This window comes from Pagrus major, chromosome 9 (genome assembly GCF_040436345.1).
Source record: "Pagrus major chromosome 9, Pma_NU_1.0".
In the NCBI taxonomy this organism is placed as follows: domain Eukaryota; kingdom Metazoa; phylum Chordata; class Actinopteri; order Spariformes; family Sparidae; genus Pagrus; species Pagrus major.
In genome coordinates this window covers 16,149,892-16,168,537 of record NC_133223.1, presented here as the reverse complement: position 1 = coordinate 16,168,537, position 18,646 = coordinate 16,149,892, and the positions used below count along the sequence as shown (strand labels likewise).

The 18,646-nt window shown below is 40.9% G+C and overlaps 1 protein-coding gene across 1 annotated transcript; it reads right to left on the bottom strand.

Annotated features, from left to right (window-relative positions):
- Positions 1–408: 408 nt before the first annotated feature.
- Positions 409–12,026, bottom strand: LOC141002478 (rho GTPase-activating protein 6-like). Its single transcript, XM_073473815.1, has 13 exons — positions 11,870–12,026; positions 8,139–8,298; positions 7,269–7,340; positions 6,178–6,440; positions 5,805–6,000; positions 5,599–5,654; positions 5,150–5,300; positions 4,891–5,039; positions 3,201–3,380; positions 2,228–2,325; positions 1,765–2,027; positions 1,118–1,192; positions 409–1,033 (listed from the first exon to the last, which is right to left on the bottom strand). Exons 1-13 carry the CDS (start codon positions 11,906–11,908, stop codon positions 492–494), a joined length of 2,244 nt encoding a protein of 747 aa, XP_073329916.1. The 5' UTR covers positions 11,909–12,026; the 3' UTR covers positions 409–491.
- Between the last annotated feature and the right edge of the window lie 6,620 nt (positions 12,027–18,646).

Below are 18,646 nucleotides of genomic sequence, written 5' to 3'. Positions count from 1 at the left end.
GACATGGGTAGTAATAATGACATATCTGCAATATTTCCATAGCTAAGTAGATTGTAATATGAGCCTGTAACAAAACTCAACATTAAAGCACCCTCAGTACGTAACAAAGTGTCGCAAATTTAAGCCAAATCACAACATAAACAATGTTTATAGTTTTACATTCAGCATTAAAAAACATTCATGGCTTCAAATTAAGCATTAATATATCATTCAAGTCCAATTATACCATTCAAGTCTAAATACAGTTTTAGATGTTTGTGTTGCAAATTATCTCAAGGCTATAACTTATTAAATGATAAAATAAACTACAAAATAGTACAAAATTACATAAAACAATCAGTTTATATCATGTTAACATGTACAACAAAATTCATATATGTACAGTTGAACATGCTAGCAAAATAATAACACATTCAAGAAACAGTGCGTGATGAGAGAATGACCCTGTTCTCTTTAAGTGATCAGTATAGTTCATATAGGTAAATAGTGCATCACACCAGGGTTTCAGGCAGTGCGTCTCCATTGTCTTTTGACAGTATCCGCCATATATGCCACCTCTCTGTCTGCCACTCTGGTGCATCAGGGACCTTTGCTTCTCCGGGCCCATCTGCTGTATCTACAGTCTGGGCCTGCTGTGGGGTTTGAGGGTCAGGCTGATACGAGAAGAGGGAGGGTGTGGAGTGAGAAATATGGGTGTCCCTCAGCTGTCCGGAGTAATAAGGAGGAATCAAACCACGCGTCCTGACCTTAATTAATGGACATACAGGGTGTCCTGTCCTTCCTGCTAAGTTGTCCGAGCTGACAGCTCCTGATTGGTCGCTCAGTCGCTGATGTAATGATGATTGCGGTTGTGTCTGTCCTCTCTGGTCATGAGGGCCACTGCTGCTGCGAGTCACCGGGAGGTGTGGCCTGACTTCCAGCACGTCCAATGAGGTTTGTGTTGGCCTGACAGGCAGCTTGTTGTTACCTTGGTGACTGCTCAGCCCCTCTGATGATCCGTACGACTCACATTCCGACACGTCTCCGAGGGAGCCTGGGAGAAAATGCTCATTAACATCCGGCAATCATTAAATATCTCAAGACCATCTGCAGCAACATGTACAGAGGAATCTATTACCGGTGATGTGATGGCCAGTAAAATCCTTGCTGAGCAGTTCCTGCCAGGTGTCCCAGAAATGATCATTTGAGGCCTCTAACAGGAACAAAAGCGACAAGACGATTACTTAATTTGACTTAATTGATCATTATATCAATAAAAAATACTATCAAAATGTCATATCTATTAAAACAACATACATAAATTATAAGATGTTGTTTTGTCTTTAAGATGATTATTCTTCTTATTAAGAAGAGGTTCAAGAAATAGTTAAATTATTTTATTATTACTTAATTATGAAATTATTTTAGGAATCTTGTGTTCTTGCTGAGACTTAAATGAGAAAATCGATATCACTCATGTCCATACGGTAAATATGAGGCTATAGCCAGCAGATGGTTAGCATAAACACTGGAAACAAGAGGAAGCAGTTAGCCTTTGTCCAAAGGTACCTTTGGACAGAGCCAGGCTTCCCTTTGTTTCCAGTCTTTGTGCAAAGCTAAGCTAACTAGCGGCTCGTTCCACTTACATACTCACCCTACAGATGTGAGTGTGGTATCAAACTCCTCATCTAAAAAGCAAATAAGTGTGATTCCCAAAGTGTCAAACTATTTATTTAATTTTCAACTTATAATGCTAAAGTTTATGTTGCAATTTTTTTAGTTCACCTTTGTCTGTGGAAAGCGTAGGAGAGGTGCTGCCTGATCTGTCTTTAGAATGGCCACTGAGTTTGTGCTGCTTAGAAAGTCTGGGGATCCTGTCTGACATCGGACTGCTGTCCTCTGGGTATTTATACAGCAGTCCATCTGACAGGACTGGGGAGTTGTTGTCATAAGGAGACACCTCTCCACTAGATGCTTTGATGGAGTCGTTGGATAAGCGTCTGTCAGAAGGAGAGAAGGACTCCCCCGCTCTGAGAGGGCCTAGGTCTCTGTAGACACAAAGAAGACACGTTAATTATGATGTATACAATAAATATCCCAAAGGGGTAATCAGACATGATGTATTCTTGATCATTTGGAGGCAGAGAGACAGCTCTCTCTCTCATACACACACACACACACACACACACACACACACACACACACACACACACACACACACACAATGAGACAAGAGGTGGAAACTCACGAGTGCTGAGAAGCCTTCCTCCGCAGTAAGTAATCTACGACATCAGGATCAGTTTCCAGCAAACTCATCAGCACCTCATTCTGCAGGTCAGCAGGAACCTAATGGAATCAGAACATAATAAAAAACTGTACTCTGTGTTACCTTAAAGGGCAACTCCACCAATTTTAGACATGAAAGTTTGGGAGTACTACTGCATATGTGAAGAAAGTAATAGAAAGCCTTTTGTGGCTCTAGACGAAGCTACATGTAATCTGATAAATTGCTCCCCAAGACCTGTGAATACACTTTAATGTGTAAAATTAGTGGAGCTGCCCTTTAATTTCTCTGCATCTTTAATACTCAATTGCTCCTTTCTACAAACAGTTTCATGTTGCCTGTATTTTCACAGTGCCTATGATGCAATATACTGTAGCATGTTGTTTCTATGCTATGAGTCGAAAATAATTAACAGCAGTTTAGAAAAGCAGAGCTAATGATGCAGAGCAAATGTCTGCTGGGCTTTTTTTCTGCCCTCCGGCTTCTTGAACAGATCATTTTCAGATACTCCAATTAACTGCATCTGCACTTAAGTTTGTGGCGGAAAGCGGAGAAACATAATGGAGATGAGGATCTTGCCCTTACTCCCAATCATTGTCTATAAACAAAACAGAGGCGCCAACGACACTTATTAACCTCTCCAGTGAGGCCTCTCATTTTAAAATGAGTGTTCACTAAACTGAATTTCACAGGGTTCAGGAGAGACAAACAAACTGCATGGATTTCACTGTTTTACTGGGATGCTACTTTGTTTTATCAGTGTGTGTACAAGCTCAGTCCTTCTAAAAAGCTATAAAGATAATGTTAATATTTTATTAGGCTGCTCCACTCGATTAAGCTCAAGAAGTAAACACTTTTTTGGCTAAAGGAAGATCTGACAAAGACCTTAAGATTGTTCAACTGTGCAGACCTTTGGTTTGCAGTGAGGAAGGCTTACCATAAATAGTGTACCACAAGTATTGATCATCCTTTCGACCACGCTGATGATGGCTGAGCTCTCCTCTGCACGGGCGAAACTCTGGACAGCAAACTCTTTGTCTGAGTTTTTCTGCTTGTGTAAGAGGTTCGGTCCAAAGATGGTGGCTAAATTGAGTGATGTCATCTTGTTTCCTGTGATCTACAGGAAACAGAAGACAGAAATCAATCATTTCTTCAGCCACAGTAATGCAAGCCCTTCAGTACAATGCTGCAGCACTGAAAAGTACGATAAAAATTGAGTTTTTTTTAGCCTTAGAACAACTAAAACTATTCTAGTAGTAACCCAAAATAAAACTATAAGCCTGAAAATCAGCATGTCTCCTTTAACATATATTTTATTTTTGAGCAATAACCCTCAAGTCAAAACAACCTTGTAAACCTCTTACATCACACCCAAATTATTACCTTGGATAACCCAAATTTGACCCCACCAATTACAAGAAATGTTTTCTATACTGAAATGATTTATATTAAAGTTAACTACGCAGCCAAATTCCTCTGATTTTCTTTTCATCTCCCCATGCGCTCACTCACAGGAATGAAAACTATTACACGCATAGAGTAATTATCATATTAAGAGTAAGAGTCTTTTGTTGAGGACAGACCCTCGTGGGCACCCAGAAAATGTTGGGAATGTGCACCCAACACATGCCTGCCACCATCAATAAGGCCGGCTCTGCCTTCTTTGTTCAAAGGGACCACGAAGACCTCTTCACCTTAACAGTATGTATGCGCTAGGAACAATGCCAAGAAGAAACTTGTTTTATATCCGTGGGAAACAATCTCTAATGTAACAATTAGGAGTCAAAAAGTAAGATTAATGTAAAAAAAAAAAAGATCATCAAAGACCAACTCTGGGCTCATGGAAGCACCAGGGAAGTGTTGGTGTTTAAAAAACTAGCACAGGAGCTGGTTAGCACGCTAACTTCAGTAGATATCTCTGCACACAATAGACATCATAATGTCAAAATTGTTATTTCTTCACATTCTGTTGATCGTTTTTAAAAAAATTCTCATGTTTTCAACTGAAACTCCTTCCATTTTGCCCATTTAACCAGGTATTGCAATCACAATGGTGAATGACATGATGTTTACTGACACTGGCTTCATGGAGTAGAAAAAAAATACTGTTGTCTGTCGGCACAAATATGTAGGTGTTGAGAAAAACTGTTTCTAACCTTGAACACTTCCTTATTCCTCTTATTCTCTGCAACACATAAACTGGGGGAGTAAATTAGGACCAAACTGTATGATGCATGTAGAAGCAAACCGTTTGTGCAGTTTATGTGCAGCAGGGTGATTCATGTTGACTGTGCATCATTTAATCATGATACCCACAATGGATCATTATGCATAATTTGCTGTGCTTTGGCAAAGCGCTTTCTTCAAATTAGAGGCTGCAGATGTACCAAACATCTGTCTTACTGCCCTCTGATGGCTGCTGGAATTCATCACAATCACATTAAACTTGTAAACAGTTCATTTACGTTTTTCAGGATTATTCTGTGAGAGTTGCTCGTTTCTTTAATATTTCTTTGCACGTGATGGTGGAGTCAACAAGTGTCAAAATGTGTACAGAAAACAGGAGAGATGAAACAGGTGGCCTCGATAACGCTGCTATGAAAACAGGGCATGCACAGTTTCTTTACCTCCTGTCCCTCATTGTCCAGGCTGTCTTCCGCATGTGCAGCCACTGTGGACAGCAAGCAGAGGAGGCGCTGCAGCGTGTCGCTGTTACAGGGAGGAAGCAAAAATATCAGGAGCTGCAGGGCGCTCTCTTGGTCTGAATAATCCAGCACTGCAGACAAAAAAAGGCCATGACATGACGTCAATAAAAAAACACCACACAACTAACCAAAAGTATGGTGACTTGTTATTTTTGGCTCCTGCGTATGTATGTGTACTCACATATTGTGTTGATGAAGGCTGTGTAGAGCTCTCTTGTCAGCAGAGAGTCAGGCATGTCTCTGAGGAACTCTTTCAGCAAGGCAGCTACATCATGGACACTGTGCTCCTCATCCAAATGTACCTCCCATCCCTGGTCGAACTCCTTGCGTAGCTGAATGAAATATCGTGACAATGACATGAATAAAAATGATTCTCATGGTTAATACAATATATTCAAGTGCAGAGGCGTGTTAAAGGATAAGTTCTCCTCAAAAATCAAATTTCAGTCATTATTTACTCAACCACAGAGAATGCTGCAACGCTGTCTTGCTGTGAAGCTCCAGAAATGTTTTGTGGACTACCAAACTTTACCCGACTCTTCATCAGCATGGGGTTGAGTAGATAGAGACTGCATTTTCATTTTTGGATGCACTTATCCTTGAAAGCTAACCTAGCTGAAATCATCGTACCTGTCGCACTCTCTTCTTGGAACTCCCAACACGGAAAATTCCAACCGTCTGTAGGCCTGAGCAAAGACGAAGGTGCTCTCTTAGTGCCGACATTGTGGCTCATTATCAGCCTCAAACACAAGCTTCCACAGTGATATGCTGGACTATGGCATGTAATGTAAACGATTTACACCATTCTCATTTAGTGTTACTTTAATAATGTGTACCGTGTTTTTCAAGGTGCTGGCAGCAGAGACCCACCACCCTGGGCACCTGTCTGTAAATTGGGTTGAGACTGAGCTTTTTGTCATGACGCTTCTCCCTGTTGCCAGCTGCCTCTACTGGCAGAGACAGCTGGAGGGCCTCCAAGAGCCGAGACTGGTTATCATCAAGGTCAGTGATGCAGTCCACAGATACTCCGCCCTGTCAAGCAGATGGGTGACAACCGTACAGTGAGTGATAAAATGTGGCTGCATCATCCGCCCACTGAGTGAACAGCCACAAAAAAATGTCACAAATTCCCAGAGAGATCTCGTGTGCAAGTGTAATCAGACAGATTTCCTGTCGCTCTGCGACAGCGTGTTTTCAGAAATGCCTCACCCTCCTGCGCGTACGCGGGGCCACGTCTGGTGTGCTGAGCAGAGGTGAATCATTAGGGGTCTCAGAAGTGGAGCTCAGGGACGAGTTGCTGCTGGAGAGCTCCTTGTTGGCCCTTTTGAAGCTGGAGTTGAGGTGGAGGAAGGATAGCATCAATTCAGTGGGGTCACTGTGCCCCTCCCGCAGGGGATCGTGCCGCTGCTTGTGTGTGCAGTCATTGGATATGACCTGTGACAGTGGTATGCCAAACGCCTGGGGCGAATTCTCTGTGGTAGGTAAAAAGGCAAGACAGGGAGACTTAGAGTTCATCACTTTGCCCCAAGTGAACTGGGAGATGTTGAATTACTCCTAATATGTGCCAGTCACGTCAGCATTTTATACATTTTACCCTCTGGATCTTGTATTTTCCGCACAAAAGTGTGTTTCCATTCATTCTTTATAAGCTTTTAAATAAATGCTGCTCTAAATAAATATGACAAGAGAAATGCCAAGAACGGCACTCTGCAGTGCACACTCAATATTCACAGCCAGGGAGTGCATACTTTGTGAAGTGCCTTTGTAAACAGAAGGGGTAAAAGAGGAAAGAGGGGGCTGGCCGTGCTGGAGGATAGGCTGTAATGAATGAGCCACCACTTAAGATTGTTTTTGTTATTTCCCCCGACTGCCCCGTCTGACAGAGAACATCACTTTCCTGCCACATTGTTGCAGCGGGCGCGGCAGTCGAAGATCACAGCTCCCTCTGAGACTTCTTTACTGTACTGTAGATTCTGATCACTCAGAGCTCCACGGGTATAAACAGCTGAGAACGTCTGCTTGAGTGAGTCTACACAGCTTCACCCGAAAGGATCAAGGAGTATCTTTTTTCGAGTGTCAGAGGCTGACTAGACTAGAAACCAAAGGGGGATAAAAGTCTGACAGGTCTCACTGGCTCTTTCACAGACCTAAAAAACAATTGTTTATCTTCACTGGTTTTGGAAAAAGAATAACAAAAATATCACTGAGAGTCATGAATTATTTATCTAAAGACAGTTTGCAAGAGGGACCGCTAACATTCCCACCACTGAACAGAGTATATCCAGCACATCTCATTTTACCTTTGTCTCTGCTCTTCTCTTTAGATAAGGAATCCAACTTCCGCCTGAGTGACTTCTTGTGCTTGCGGCCATCTGAAAGAGGCGGAGGGGTCACAATTCAATAAAAGAACTCTCGTTAATATGCTCCTGCTCTCACCCGCTCCACTTGATATTCTTAGGCTCATTTCCTTAATGATTACAAGTTTAAAAAGAGCTTGGCAAACTTCTCATAATGTGTCAAGATAAAGATGTGGAGGTTTGTTTCGTCAAACAGTATGTTTAAAGGTGCACTATGAATTTTTTAATCAGAAGAGAAACATCTTCATTGATTGATTTATTCATGCCTAAAAAATTAAATGAACAAACTGTCTTTGTTTTCATGGCTGAATAACCTGAATAAACAAACTGACCTTAAAGGACAACAGTTTCATACTGTTTCACTTTGTTTACATGTGGCGGACCCTGCCACCTTTCAAGCTTCAAACAGTGTTCTGGGGACCTTATTTTCCTCTGAGAACAGCTTGTTTATGCAGTTACAGAAAAAATGAATACCTATGAGTTTGCATTAGTACCTCATTAATATTGTAAATATTTAAATTCTGAGTTTGAATTTCTTCTCCAAAACTACATAGTGCCCCTTTAAAGGTAGACACTCTCCCACCATGAAATGAATTTAACAATCACAGTTTATTGCAAGTAATCATGAGCATTACATCGTTACATGAGAAGGAAAATAACTCTTTGCATGTAAAAAAAAAAACACTTTCTGCCATTTTGTTGTTCTGCAAGACGTGCTATGACATGCTTGGGACAGATAAGGAAGTGGGCTATTACTGTGCAGGTGTGTGTGTGTGTGTTTGTGTTTGTGTTTGTGTGTGTGTGCTTTAATACATTTAGGGATGGTGATGTGGCAGCCAAGGTCGTGATCCCGCAGGAGTCTTCTGAAGGCCACGTCCTGGAGACGAACCCTCTCCAACTCTGAGAGGCTTTGCAGGGGGACGGGCTTCAGGCCAACGCTACGTCCTGACACGCTGCTCCACGTGAAGTCACCCTGGGGACACACACACACACACACCAGATACATCAATCATTGCCATCATACGCTTGTGACCAATCATACCCTGTTCAGACCCTCAGCATGCCTGACAGATACCTTCGCTTCACCTGCCATCTGGAACATTAATCATCTGCTGTTACTTTCCCATGACAAATACTGACAGCTAACACTGCAAACACAGCCTGTTTTCAGAGATCTCTACATGGGCGTATCTTCTTGATGTTAGGATGCAGCATTTGTACTGTATCTTCTGTGTAATCTAACACAAATGTGTTTTTCTGTTTGTAAAAGCGAGAACTGTGAGTTGTTGACATTAGTAATACTGTCTGGCAGGACATCTGAAAGCTGGGACAAGTTGTCTTTCCAGAGAAAGCAGCAAGAATACTGATCATGTAGATTATCTTGTTACAAGTGTAAAATATGCTTAATGCATAATAAAGCAAAAACACTTCACCATATGCTCTTAAATGTGAAATACCTCATTTTTATTCTATCCCTGCTTCCCTCAATAAAGTGCACAACACTGCATATAATTTGTGTGCACACTCCACTGATTTCTGAATAAGATATCATCAATGTATATCAAGAATGTTTCCTAAACAATATTTCAATAGTAAACCATTCTGAAGTTTTAGTACTGCACCAATGACGGGGCAAATAATCTGATCTGAAATCCCGAACCTTTGAGCATCTACATGCTGGAGATTACAGTGCTTTGATCCGGTACAGTTGAGCCAATCATACGAGCCATGTTCCAAAGAGGCTTAGTAACTCATTATCGGGATAAGGCTTACACTAAAGTGGCTCACTCCCATTAAATGAGAATTAGGACTGTGCGCCAGTAGCATACTTTTAATTTTGAGTACACATTCCTGTATTGCATGGCGGATTCACTTTTACCATGGTCCCCTACGTATGCTGCACAGCTAAGAGCGGGTTACCTTCCCGGGATTAGATTCAAAACCTGGAAACAGCCCGACCACTGACCAATCAGGTCAGTGGAATGACAGTCATCACTCTGACAGGATCCTGACAGGGACCAAAGTATTGACTCTGTAATAAAGTAACAAGTAATAGATATTTGTACACTTTTGGCCTCAGAAATGTGAGGTATGCTATAACTAAATTTTCTCGTGCATGTATCGCAGTTAGGAACGGGGCGATATGAAAATTTCATGTCACAATTATCCTGTCCAACATAATTGCTAGTCACAATATCATCCCGATAATCATCAAAATATTCTTAAAACTTTAACATTAAAATTGCACTAAAATATACTGGAATCACTTTAACCTTACATTTAGTTAAGAAATAAATATTTTTATTGCATCACTAATAGGACACATCTTTTTTTGGTGAAAAACAACCAATCAAAGACTCTTAAATTAGTAATCATATGGTCTTCCTGCTTAAAGGAAGGATAAATAAAGAGTAGTAACCTCATCTCCCTGTCGCTTTGGAATCCACAGTATTTACACACATCCAATTCCAACTTGTTTTTGTGGGGAACACAAAGTGTGAGCCATGTCTTCAGGCATGGTGACAGGCTTAGGCAATTTAAAATAAATCAGGAAACCAATATACAACTGTGCGTCAGCAACTGGACAGCTTTTCCAAGTAATTCATGTGATGATATTCCTGATTATCCTGATTCACGGTTATCCAGAAAATGAAAAGTCACCACGATCAACTTATTGTCAGTGGGTTTTTTTATTTTTTTTATCGCATTCTGATGATGTCCCTTGTAAAAAACAACATTTCAGTTACATCAATTAAGCATGGCAATTGTGGTCAAGTTACGGTCAAGCTTGCTGACGTTCCTCTTGTTTGATTACATGCGAGTGGAAAGTTTGTCCCTATCTGATGTGAGGGTCAGCTGGATTCCCACACAGATTCTCTTGGTCAGCGGAGTGACGTCCTCAAATCGAACCAAATTACTCTGGAATTCAAAGTACTGCGTGCAGCATTTTGATGCAATACTCCTTCAGCTATTCCATAATCAGTGGTTTGGGTGTATCGTGTCCAGACATGATGTTTGAGTGCACAATCACTTGGGTGCAGTATTGAACTTTTACCCACTAAATCTTCTTACTGTAATTGTCAGAAGATGGATGAGTGAATAATAAAAAAATCAACAAGTCTACACTTTTATATAGTAATCATAAATAATAATCTTCTCTGACTTGTGCGCACCCTTTTCTAACATAACCTCTCATTATTTTTGTTATGACAGAAGCAGTCATTGTTAAAGTTGGATGAATCTGCTGTTTCTTATCACACTGACCTCTTGAAGCCATTGCTTTATAATCTGATATAAGAAATTTACAGATTTTCCATGGTGCCGCTCCACATAATGAGTCATCTGAGTTCACAGAAAGAAGCATCACAGTGCTTTAAATCATTGTTGTTATTGTTTTTCCCTCCTTCTGAAAAAAGGAGGACAGGGATTAGACTTAAAATGTTCCTTTACAGATTTTTTCCCCTATTTCTATAATGTTGCAACACTGCTAGCAATAAAGCAAGAATACCGAATTGAATCATCAATTTATCAAATGATTTAATTTATCTCAACCCTCTCCCTGTTTTGGCCGCACAGTTTGATTCAAAGCCTTGAAACACAGAGCTTTTGTTAGCACTCCCTGGAATACAAAGAGAGGAAACGTTCAAGGTAGTTCATACAAAAAAACGAGATTGCACATTCAGATTACACCAATTGACCGCGCTTAACTAAATGCGGTGGGGTGATGAATATTCCTCGGTGCTCAGGAAGCTGCTGAATGGGGCATTGTGGGAAGAGTTTCCACAGGGGTCCCTACACTCTGTCCGTATTATTTTGTTTTAGAGTCCCCCAGTAGGCTAAATTCTGCTTGGTTGTTTAAAAATTGCATTTAATTGCAGACATTGCACAACCTTAGTCTTGTCATTTATACAAGTATAACAGTGCTGACAAACCAAAACAACACTGGGTTGTCCTTTGAATTGGAAAACGACCAGCACCGGCACCAAAACTCATTCAATTACTCACATCCTGTTATTCTTAGAGTAAATAAATACGTAGAAGTGCTCTACAGAGTAAACTCCAGACTATTTCAGATGCAAGGGTAGCCAGATATACACTATCTCCCCTTTGCTAATGTCAGTTAGCAAATCTCTGTAATTAACTAAAGGTCCTTGGAGGTCTGGACTTATAAGAAGCTAACTTTAATGATGTTGACCCATGCTAGTGTACATGAGGAGTGGGAGGAAGGGCACATGCATGAGTGGGAAACACAGAATAGCTCAGTAATGTTAGTACTATTTTAATGAGCTGACACAACACTTGAATGCAACGTGGGGCGTTTGCTCCCCCCGCGCCTCTGAGGATGTTTCAGCACTCTAGAAAGTCTCGCCAGCATAACATGACATAACATGTCCCGCGTTAACGTCATTACGTGTCACTCTACCTGCAATTACTTCATCCACTTTTATGACCTATTTTTGATATCGGGGAACCGATAAATGCAGTGTTTGTACTGCTAAAGCTGAGGTTAGTGAGATAAACCAACAGCAGCTAACGTTACTCACAAGATGGGTGATGCCTCGCTCGACAGGGGGGCGCCACATGACGACGGTCGCCACAGACGCCACTCAAACTTTTAGACGACCACCTTAAAGCTTAAAGCTGAATAAACCGACGCCATCTGACTCCAGGAGAGGCGACCCACGTAGATACAGTCCACATGCTGCCCCCAGCTGAAGCCCGCGGCTGATTTACATCCCGGTGAGAGACGCGAGCCTCATGAATGACACTGATGAATGGATTGGGAGGGGTCAGCAGCGTCAAGCTGCAAGGAGGGGAAGACTGAGCCCCCCCCCCCTCCCCTGAAAGTTAGGTAACCTTACACAAACTACTGAAAACAAGGCCAGCTGACTGAGATACAGCACCTTAACCTGCACATACATGTAGCGTTGGAGTTTAAAGGGGCACTGTGTAGTTTTTTATATATACATATATATATATATATACAGCTGTTAAATAAGGTGCCCAGAACACTGTGTGAAGCTAGAAAGGTGGCAGGGTCCGCCACATATAAACAAAGTAAAACAGTATGAAACTGTGTTGTTCTTTAAGTTCAGTTTGTTTATTGAGTCGTGAAAAAGAAGAGAGTTTGTTTATTTAGTTTGTTTTGGGCATAAACAAAATCAGTCAGTGAAGATCTTTCTCTTAAGTTCAGAAATGTTATGTATCATTTCCACTTATAAATTAAACTAAAAATCCAATTCAAAGATCCCCGAGGCTTTTTGTCGAGAGAACCAGGGCGCTACTAACGTCCGGGTTAGCCTACAGAAATACGCCATCGCTACACCACTCTATTAGCAAAATATCAGAGATTTAGCTCGCTTAAAACCTGGTGAATTCAAAACATAACTACTGGAAATCAATTGATATCGCTGACATTAAGTGAGAAAGTATATTGTTTGGTTTGTGTCATTTTGGGAACTGCTCGCTAATGTAACAGCGATTAGCTAACTTCAACAGACAGCCATCTACGCTAACAAATTGATGGAAAGTTATTGAGAAAGAAAAAAATACTGCTGTTTTTACTCAGGTTACACTTTCTGATGTGCTATGGCTCTTTATCTGTCCGGTCAACTCGAAATGATTTTGGTCTTTAATATCTTTATATGATTCAGAGGTCTTGGCAGCACAACTAGCAGAGTTAAAACAGATGCTAGCTACTCCAGCTGATCCACCTGGCTAACGTATTGGTGATAGCCTGCTTTTTGCTAATATATCATTATGTCAGAGTGGCTTTAGCCTTTTCTGTTCCTGTCTGGTTTTTTGCTTTTTGTGCTGGAATGAGTTTGTCAATGCTAAGTAGGGTCCTGATAAACAGGATGCAGCATGTCAGATACAAACAAAACATTTTGAAGGTGATTCAGATACTCAAAGTCTGGAAATCCTTGTTCACTTTAAGAGCCCTTGAACAGTATCTTTAGTAATAAAACAATAAAACTCAATACTGAAGTCTCAAAACAGCAATACAGACTTGTACCTGTGAATTAATATTAGTATGCATATAAGCACATATAGCTGAGGATCACTGCGCTCAGTTAAGTCCAATCCATTTATTGCATACGCCGAAAATGAGTTTGTATGCTCTTAATACATGTATATATACGTGTATATATAGATCAGGAATTGAACAAGACAAGTAATTACAATTTCTATTCATCATTTTAGGTTATTACATTAGTTTTAATACATATCAAGAGTACACGAGAACACTGTGGTACAGCAGCTGGAGCAGGAGCTGCCTGGGGCCTAAAATCATATTGTCATATTATGTCATAATGGAGCAGAGTCAGCAGACCACCAGCTTCATGAGCCTGCAGATGGGATTAAATGTCCGTCCTGTCGACTGCAATTAGACCAATAATATCGGTTTTCCACTTTTGTGCAGCTACAAGGCGAGGCTCCATTAACTTACTGTTTCAAAAAGGGCAGTCGAAACAGCAGTCAAATCCCATGTGTCCAATTATTTGGAAATCACTTATGCACTTAGCTTCCCCTTGTAGCATTGAAAAGTTCACTGGCAAGGTTTTCAGTCGAAAGGTTGAGTGTCTCATGAAGGTTTCCAGTGATTCAGTCAAAAATATTTGTATTATTATCTGCCCTTATAAACTTTAATTGGAGTCTTACTTTCAGCATTGTTGTTGCTTTTTAACCTCCAGCTTTAGTGGTATTAAGAGAAGGCTAGTAAAAATACTGAACACCGCTAGATTTGACGAGTCTCCACATCTAACATTTTCTGAAAAGAAGCTGGATATAATCAGGACATATTTCTTGATGCACTTAACCAAATTAATTCCTTTATGTGAGATTTAAGTGGCTTTGCAACAGAGACAAGTTTTCTCTTTCTCCCTCAGGCCGTACATCCTCCACAGCGCTCCGAGGCAGGCAGTTGACATTCCATCTAAACACGCTATCAGCTGAGCGCTGTCACACTTTTCTTTCTCTGCGTTAAATTATTCCACCAAAATGTTTGAAATGTAATACAGCTAATATTTCAGAATTAAGGTTGCAGCTTTGCTTACTAGCATTTGAAATTAGGATGTATATTCAAAACTGCATGCTGTTAAAGATGTGGGATAAATATTCAAAAGTGTCAACCCTTTAGCTTTGTCCCGGTGATTAATGGCCCTTATTTGGTCACTGCATTCCTACAACACAATGACAAATGGCTCCCTCTAAAGGCTTTGTTAGTTTCTGCAATTTACTATCTCCCTAAGAGAAGTCTGCGTGGAGTGAGAGGAGATCAGGCCTTCTCTTTTTTACAGTTGCATATCTGATCTGGCTGTTTAGAGTGACTTACAGAAGGTATTTCACTCAAGGCTTATTAAATAAATGAAGATTACATCACACACTGCCTGAGGTCCTTTCAAAATCACCCTTTTCCAAAGACAAGATTCAATGTGGGCAAAACAGAACGAAGGAAAAGAATCAGACGTTGAATGACAGTTAATAAGTTACGTTTTGGCATAAAAGATTTAACCGAAAGGCAGTATGTTGCAATATCTCACAGGGTCTTCATATCCAGAGGCTCGTCCAATAACAACAAGATCAGTTTAAATGAATCCTAAACGTGACTCAGAGAGGGGATCCACCACAGTTATATTAAACAGTAACTGACCTGCAGTGAGGCAGTCATGCCTTCTGTCATGATATTCACAGACATCCATGGCAATTATGCAATATGGCGAGGAGATATGTATAGAAAATCAATGCATATGAAAGGTTTTGGGAAGTGCCCCCAATGAACTTCGGTGTGCAGTTAATGCTGCCTTAAAAGCCCGTTTGGAGCTTGCATGTCTGTTTCTGTAACTTTCCTCTCCAAACCAAAATAATCCATAATGATCCAACCTCATAAAACTTTCCTTCTGTGTCCTCTCCCTCAATTCAGCGTGTCCACTGCATCGTTGTGTGTAAAACAATGTTCTCCAGTAAACACACTGATCTAATTTGATGGCAAGTTTAGTGCGAGGAGAATTGGGGAAGACTAAAGAAAGACAGTGAAGACTGTTCATGAGCCTTTCTCCTTCCAGCATAACTGACACCTTAAAGGATAAGTTCACCCAATAATGAAATTTCAGTCATTATCCGCTCACCCCAATGCTGATGGAAAGTCGGGTAAAGTTTCATAGTCCACAAAACATTTCTGGAGCTTCACAGCAAAACAGTATTGCAGCATTCTGCTAAACAACTGAAGTAGATTAGGACCCAACTTTCCATCGGTGTGGGGGTGAGTAGATAATGACTGAATTTTCATTTTGTTAGGTGAACTTAAAAAGCAAGACTAACTAAATTTTACACCATATTATGCCAACACATTCTGACTGGAGTTATAGAGAGGCCAAGAGTTTGGTTAATCAGTGCAGGTATCTAGCTATTGAGACTGGGATTACCCTTTCACTTACAAGGTCCTATACCGTCTGTCAGTTATATAACTAGGCTTGAAAGTGAGATTTAATTGAACTGATGTGAAGCAATGATTAGTTAAATCTAACCCACAGTTTGTTCTTGTTTCATCAGACACAAACTGGATGCTACGGTGCTGCACTTTCAAGCCAGCAGGTTTAGCTCCATGCCACGCAAACGGACAGTCTCCCGTGGGAAGAAGTATGTGCCTGAGGGACTGCAGCCAAGGATCAGGTCATGCTGCTGCACTGTGAGAAATAAAAGTTGAGGAGGCTTTCTTCATGTAAACCAGATGTCTCTGCTTTCCATCACAGCTCAGCCTACTGACACCCTGAGTGAGTACACCTCTAACAGAGCGCTGGGACGTTCAACCTATGGAAAACGCAAAGGTCACTTACAGCATAGATCAAACATACCATCCTGACACTGCTTTTTAAACAAGGGACAGGATGTGTTTCTATGCCAGGATCATGCTACTATATGTAGGTCACTGCTTGGTGATCATTTGAATCTTATGCATTTATTTAGGACACATATGCCCAAACACATAGCATTGATTGATTTCCGTTGATTATAGACTCAGCAGGCTGTGGCACCAGGTATGTGTTGTGTGAATGGTTGGCTATGTGATTCACTCTTAAGCACAATAAATATACAGTGGATGGAATGCAAGAATCTAAATACAGTAACTTTTTATTTTTACAAGATGCTTAGACGGTCTGACATATAGTACATCTCATAAAAGGAAAGTCTTGTAGAGCTGGGGCTATTATTGGGTGGAGGTGCAGCAGTGTTTTGTCCAAAGGGAGAAAACTCGTCAGTCTGACTTCACTCATGTTGTTGCGACTGTATCTTAGATACTATTGTCCTTGGATGAACCCCTGGTTGGGTATTTGCACATCCAGAAAATGGTCTTGCAGTGACGTTTGCATACAGTAAGGGACTTAGTTTAAGCCGACAGCGTGGTCATGTGAGTCTCCAGGAAGGATCTTGCACCTCAAACCTAAGCTCAAATGGCTGGAGTTCTTCTGTACGGTCTACAGATACTCAAAATGGTCTTGAGGATTCATACTTAATGAAAATGTCAATTACTAACAATGCGTCTGAGGTTCCTATCCGCAGTAGAGGTAACATTTTCCAACTTTACAATGCTTGGCAAAAACTAGGCTGTAGTGCAGCTATGGTGTTGGCAGCAGCAAGTACTCCCCAAAGTCATAAATCACTTTAAATATCGTTTCTGACACAGAGCTGTCTCCAATATTAATCAGCTTCATTCAGATTTACTGTGATTACATTTCTAAGAGCTCTGGCTGTAGGATCTGGGTTATTGTTGATGGCTGTAAGAGAGAGCAGATACCTGGTATTCATTACAAGCCTATTATAATGTCACGTCTGCATTACATTTCCATTATACTAAACAAACAGTGTTACCATGGGGACCAACCTAACTGCAGCAGTAGAGAGTGGCTCGAATTATGATCATTTGACATTGCTATAAATCAAAAATAGAGATGGACATTGTCATCTGAACATGCCTTTATATATTTTTCCTCTTCTTTCTGCTAATTACGTGATGTAGCAAGGCACCTCGCCATGAAGACAACAACCATGGATAGTAATCTTTTTCCATGTGTCCAGGCCTTAAAGGTGTAATTTGCAGAATATGTCCATAATTCAAAAGTAGCTCCAAAATCATAGGAGGCAGCATATCACCTGAGTAATTCAGAGTAATATCACCTAGGTTATAGCTAGCGACTGTAAGCTAATTAGCTCATGGCTCAGTTAGCCGTGGAGCTAGTTGCCCTAGAGTTTAAGGTAGAGGAGAGTTTGACTGGATACAATATGGAGGTGATTTACAGCGGCTCTGACCAAGACTATGACTTCAGGGACGACAGGACAAGACAGGCAGTGGCGGGAGAGGCGTGCAGTGGGATAGAAGCAACAGAAAGCTGGACATTAGAGAGTGAGCAGGAATATTTTCACATCTTACTCTGTAAATGTAACGGGTTTATTTCGACCAAAGCAGAGGTGATCGTGGAAAGACAAACCAAGACCGTCTTGGTGAGTTTCATTTAGTTTGTCCAGTTTGAATTTAGTGTGTTTTACGATGAGTTAACAGGCAATTTCTTAGTTTGGTGAAAGAGAGAAACTTAAGTTTAGATGGTGTATAGCTGTATATTTCTGTCTAAGAAAAAGTGATGGCACACCTATTCTTAAGGTCATGCACACCTTCACAATGCCTAAATTTGATAATTTTGTACACTTCCATCACATTGAAGCTTGCCATGTTTGGACTATTGTCAGGCTGGAAGCTTTACTGCACAGGAAGCGGAGACATCGACACCCATCGCAGCCTCCTCCACACTTTTTCCACAACTTCACCTTAAAAGTCTGTGTTCCTGTGTGAGAAAGTAATCCGTTTGTGTGTGTGTGTGTGTGTGTGTGCGTCTTACCACACACTTGCCAAATGTGGCAAAACTTTTCCAGTAACTTCAGCAAGTTAGGACAAGCAAACACGTCTGCTGACATCTTATCATGAAAAGACATGAGTTGAATCACTTTTTGGTGTCCAGTGACGCAGCTTTAAAACTACAATGCATCACACAGAGCCACTTTGTTTGTCGTATTTGTCACAGACGATTGTCTGATGTTGCAATAGTGGAAGAAAACGATTCCCTTTTGATTTTTCCCCCCCCCACTTGAGAATATAAATATGACAATGGCATGTACATTTTCATTATGAACGTCTCATGATGTGTTCGTCCAGATCACAGAAACATATTGACCATCTTACACATGACTACATCATCCTTTAGGGAATTCCAGCTACTTCCGGAATCTGGACACACCGTACAACGCTGCGCCGCGCGCTCTCCAGCTTT

What these genes read in the sequence shown, in the direction of transcription:
- LOC141002478 (XM_073473815.1), bottom strand. Translation starts at nt 11,908, where the DNA reads ATGTGGCGCCCCCCTGTCGAGCGAGGCATCACCCATCTT. An exon ending in CCAAGAAGAGAGTGCGACAG is followed by an intron (nt 5,301 to 5,598) that starts GTACGATGATTT and finishes TATTTCATTCAG; the next exon opens with CTACGCAAGGAGTTCGACCA. An exon ending in AGGAAGGCTTCTCAGCACTC is followed by an intron (nt 2,028 to 2,227) that starts GTGAGTTTCCAC and finishes TTGTGTCTACAG; the next exon opens with AGACCTAGGCCCTCTCAGAG.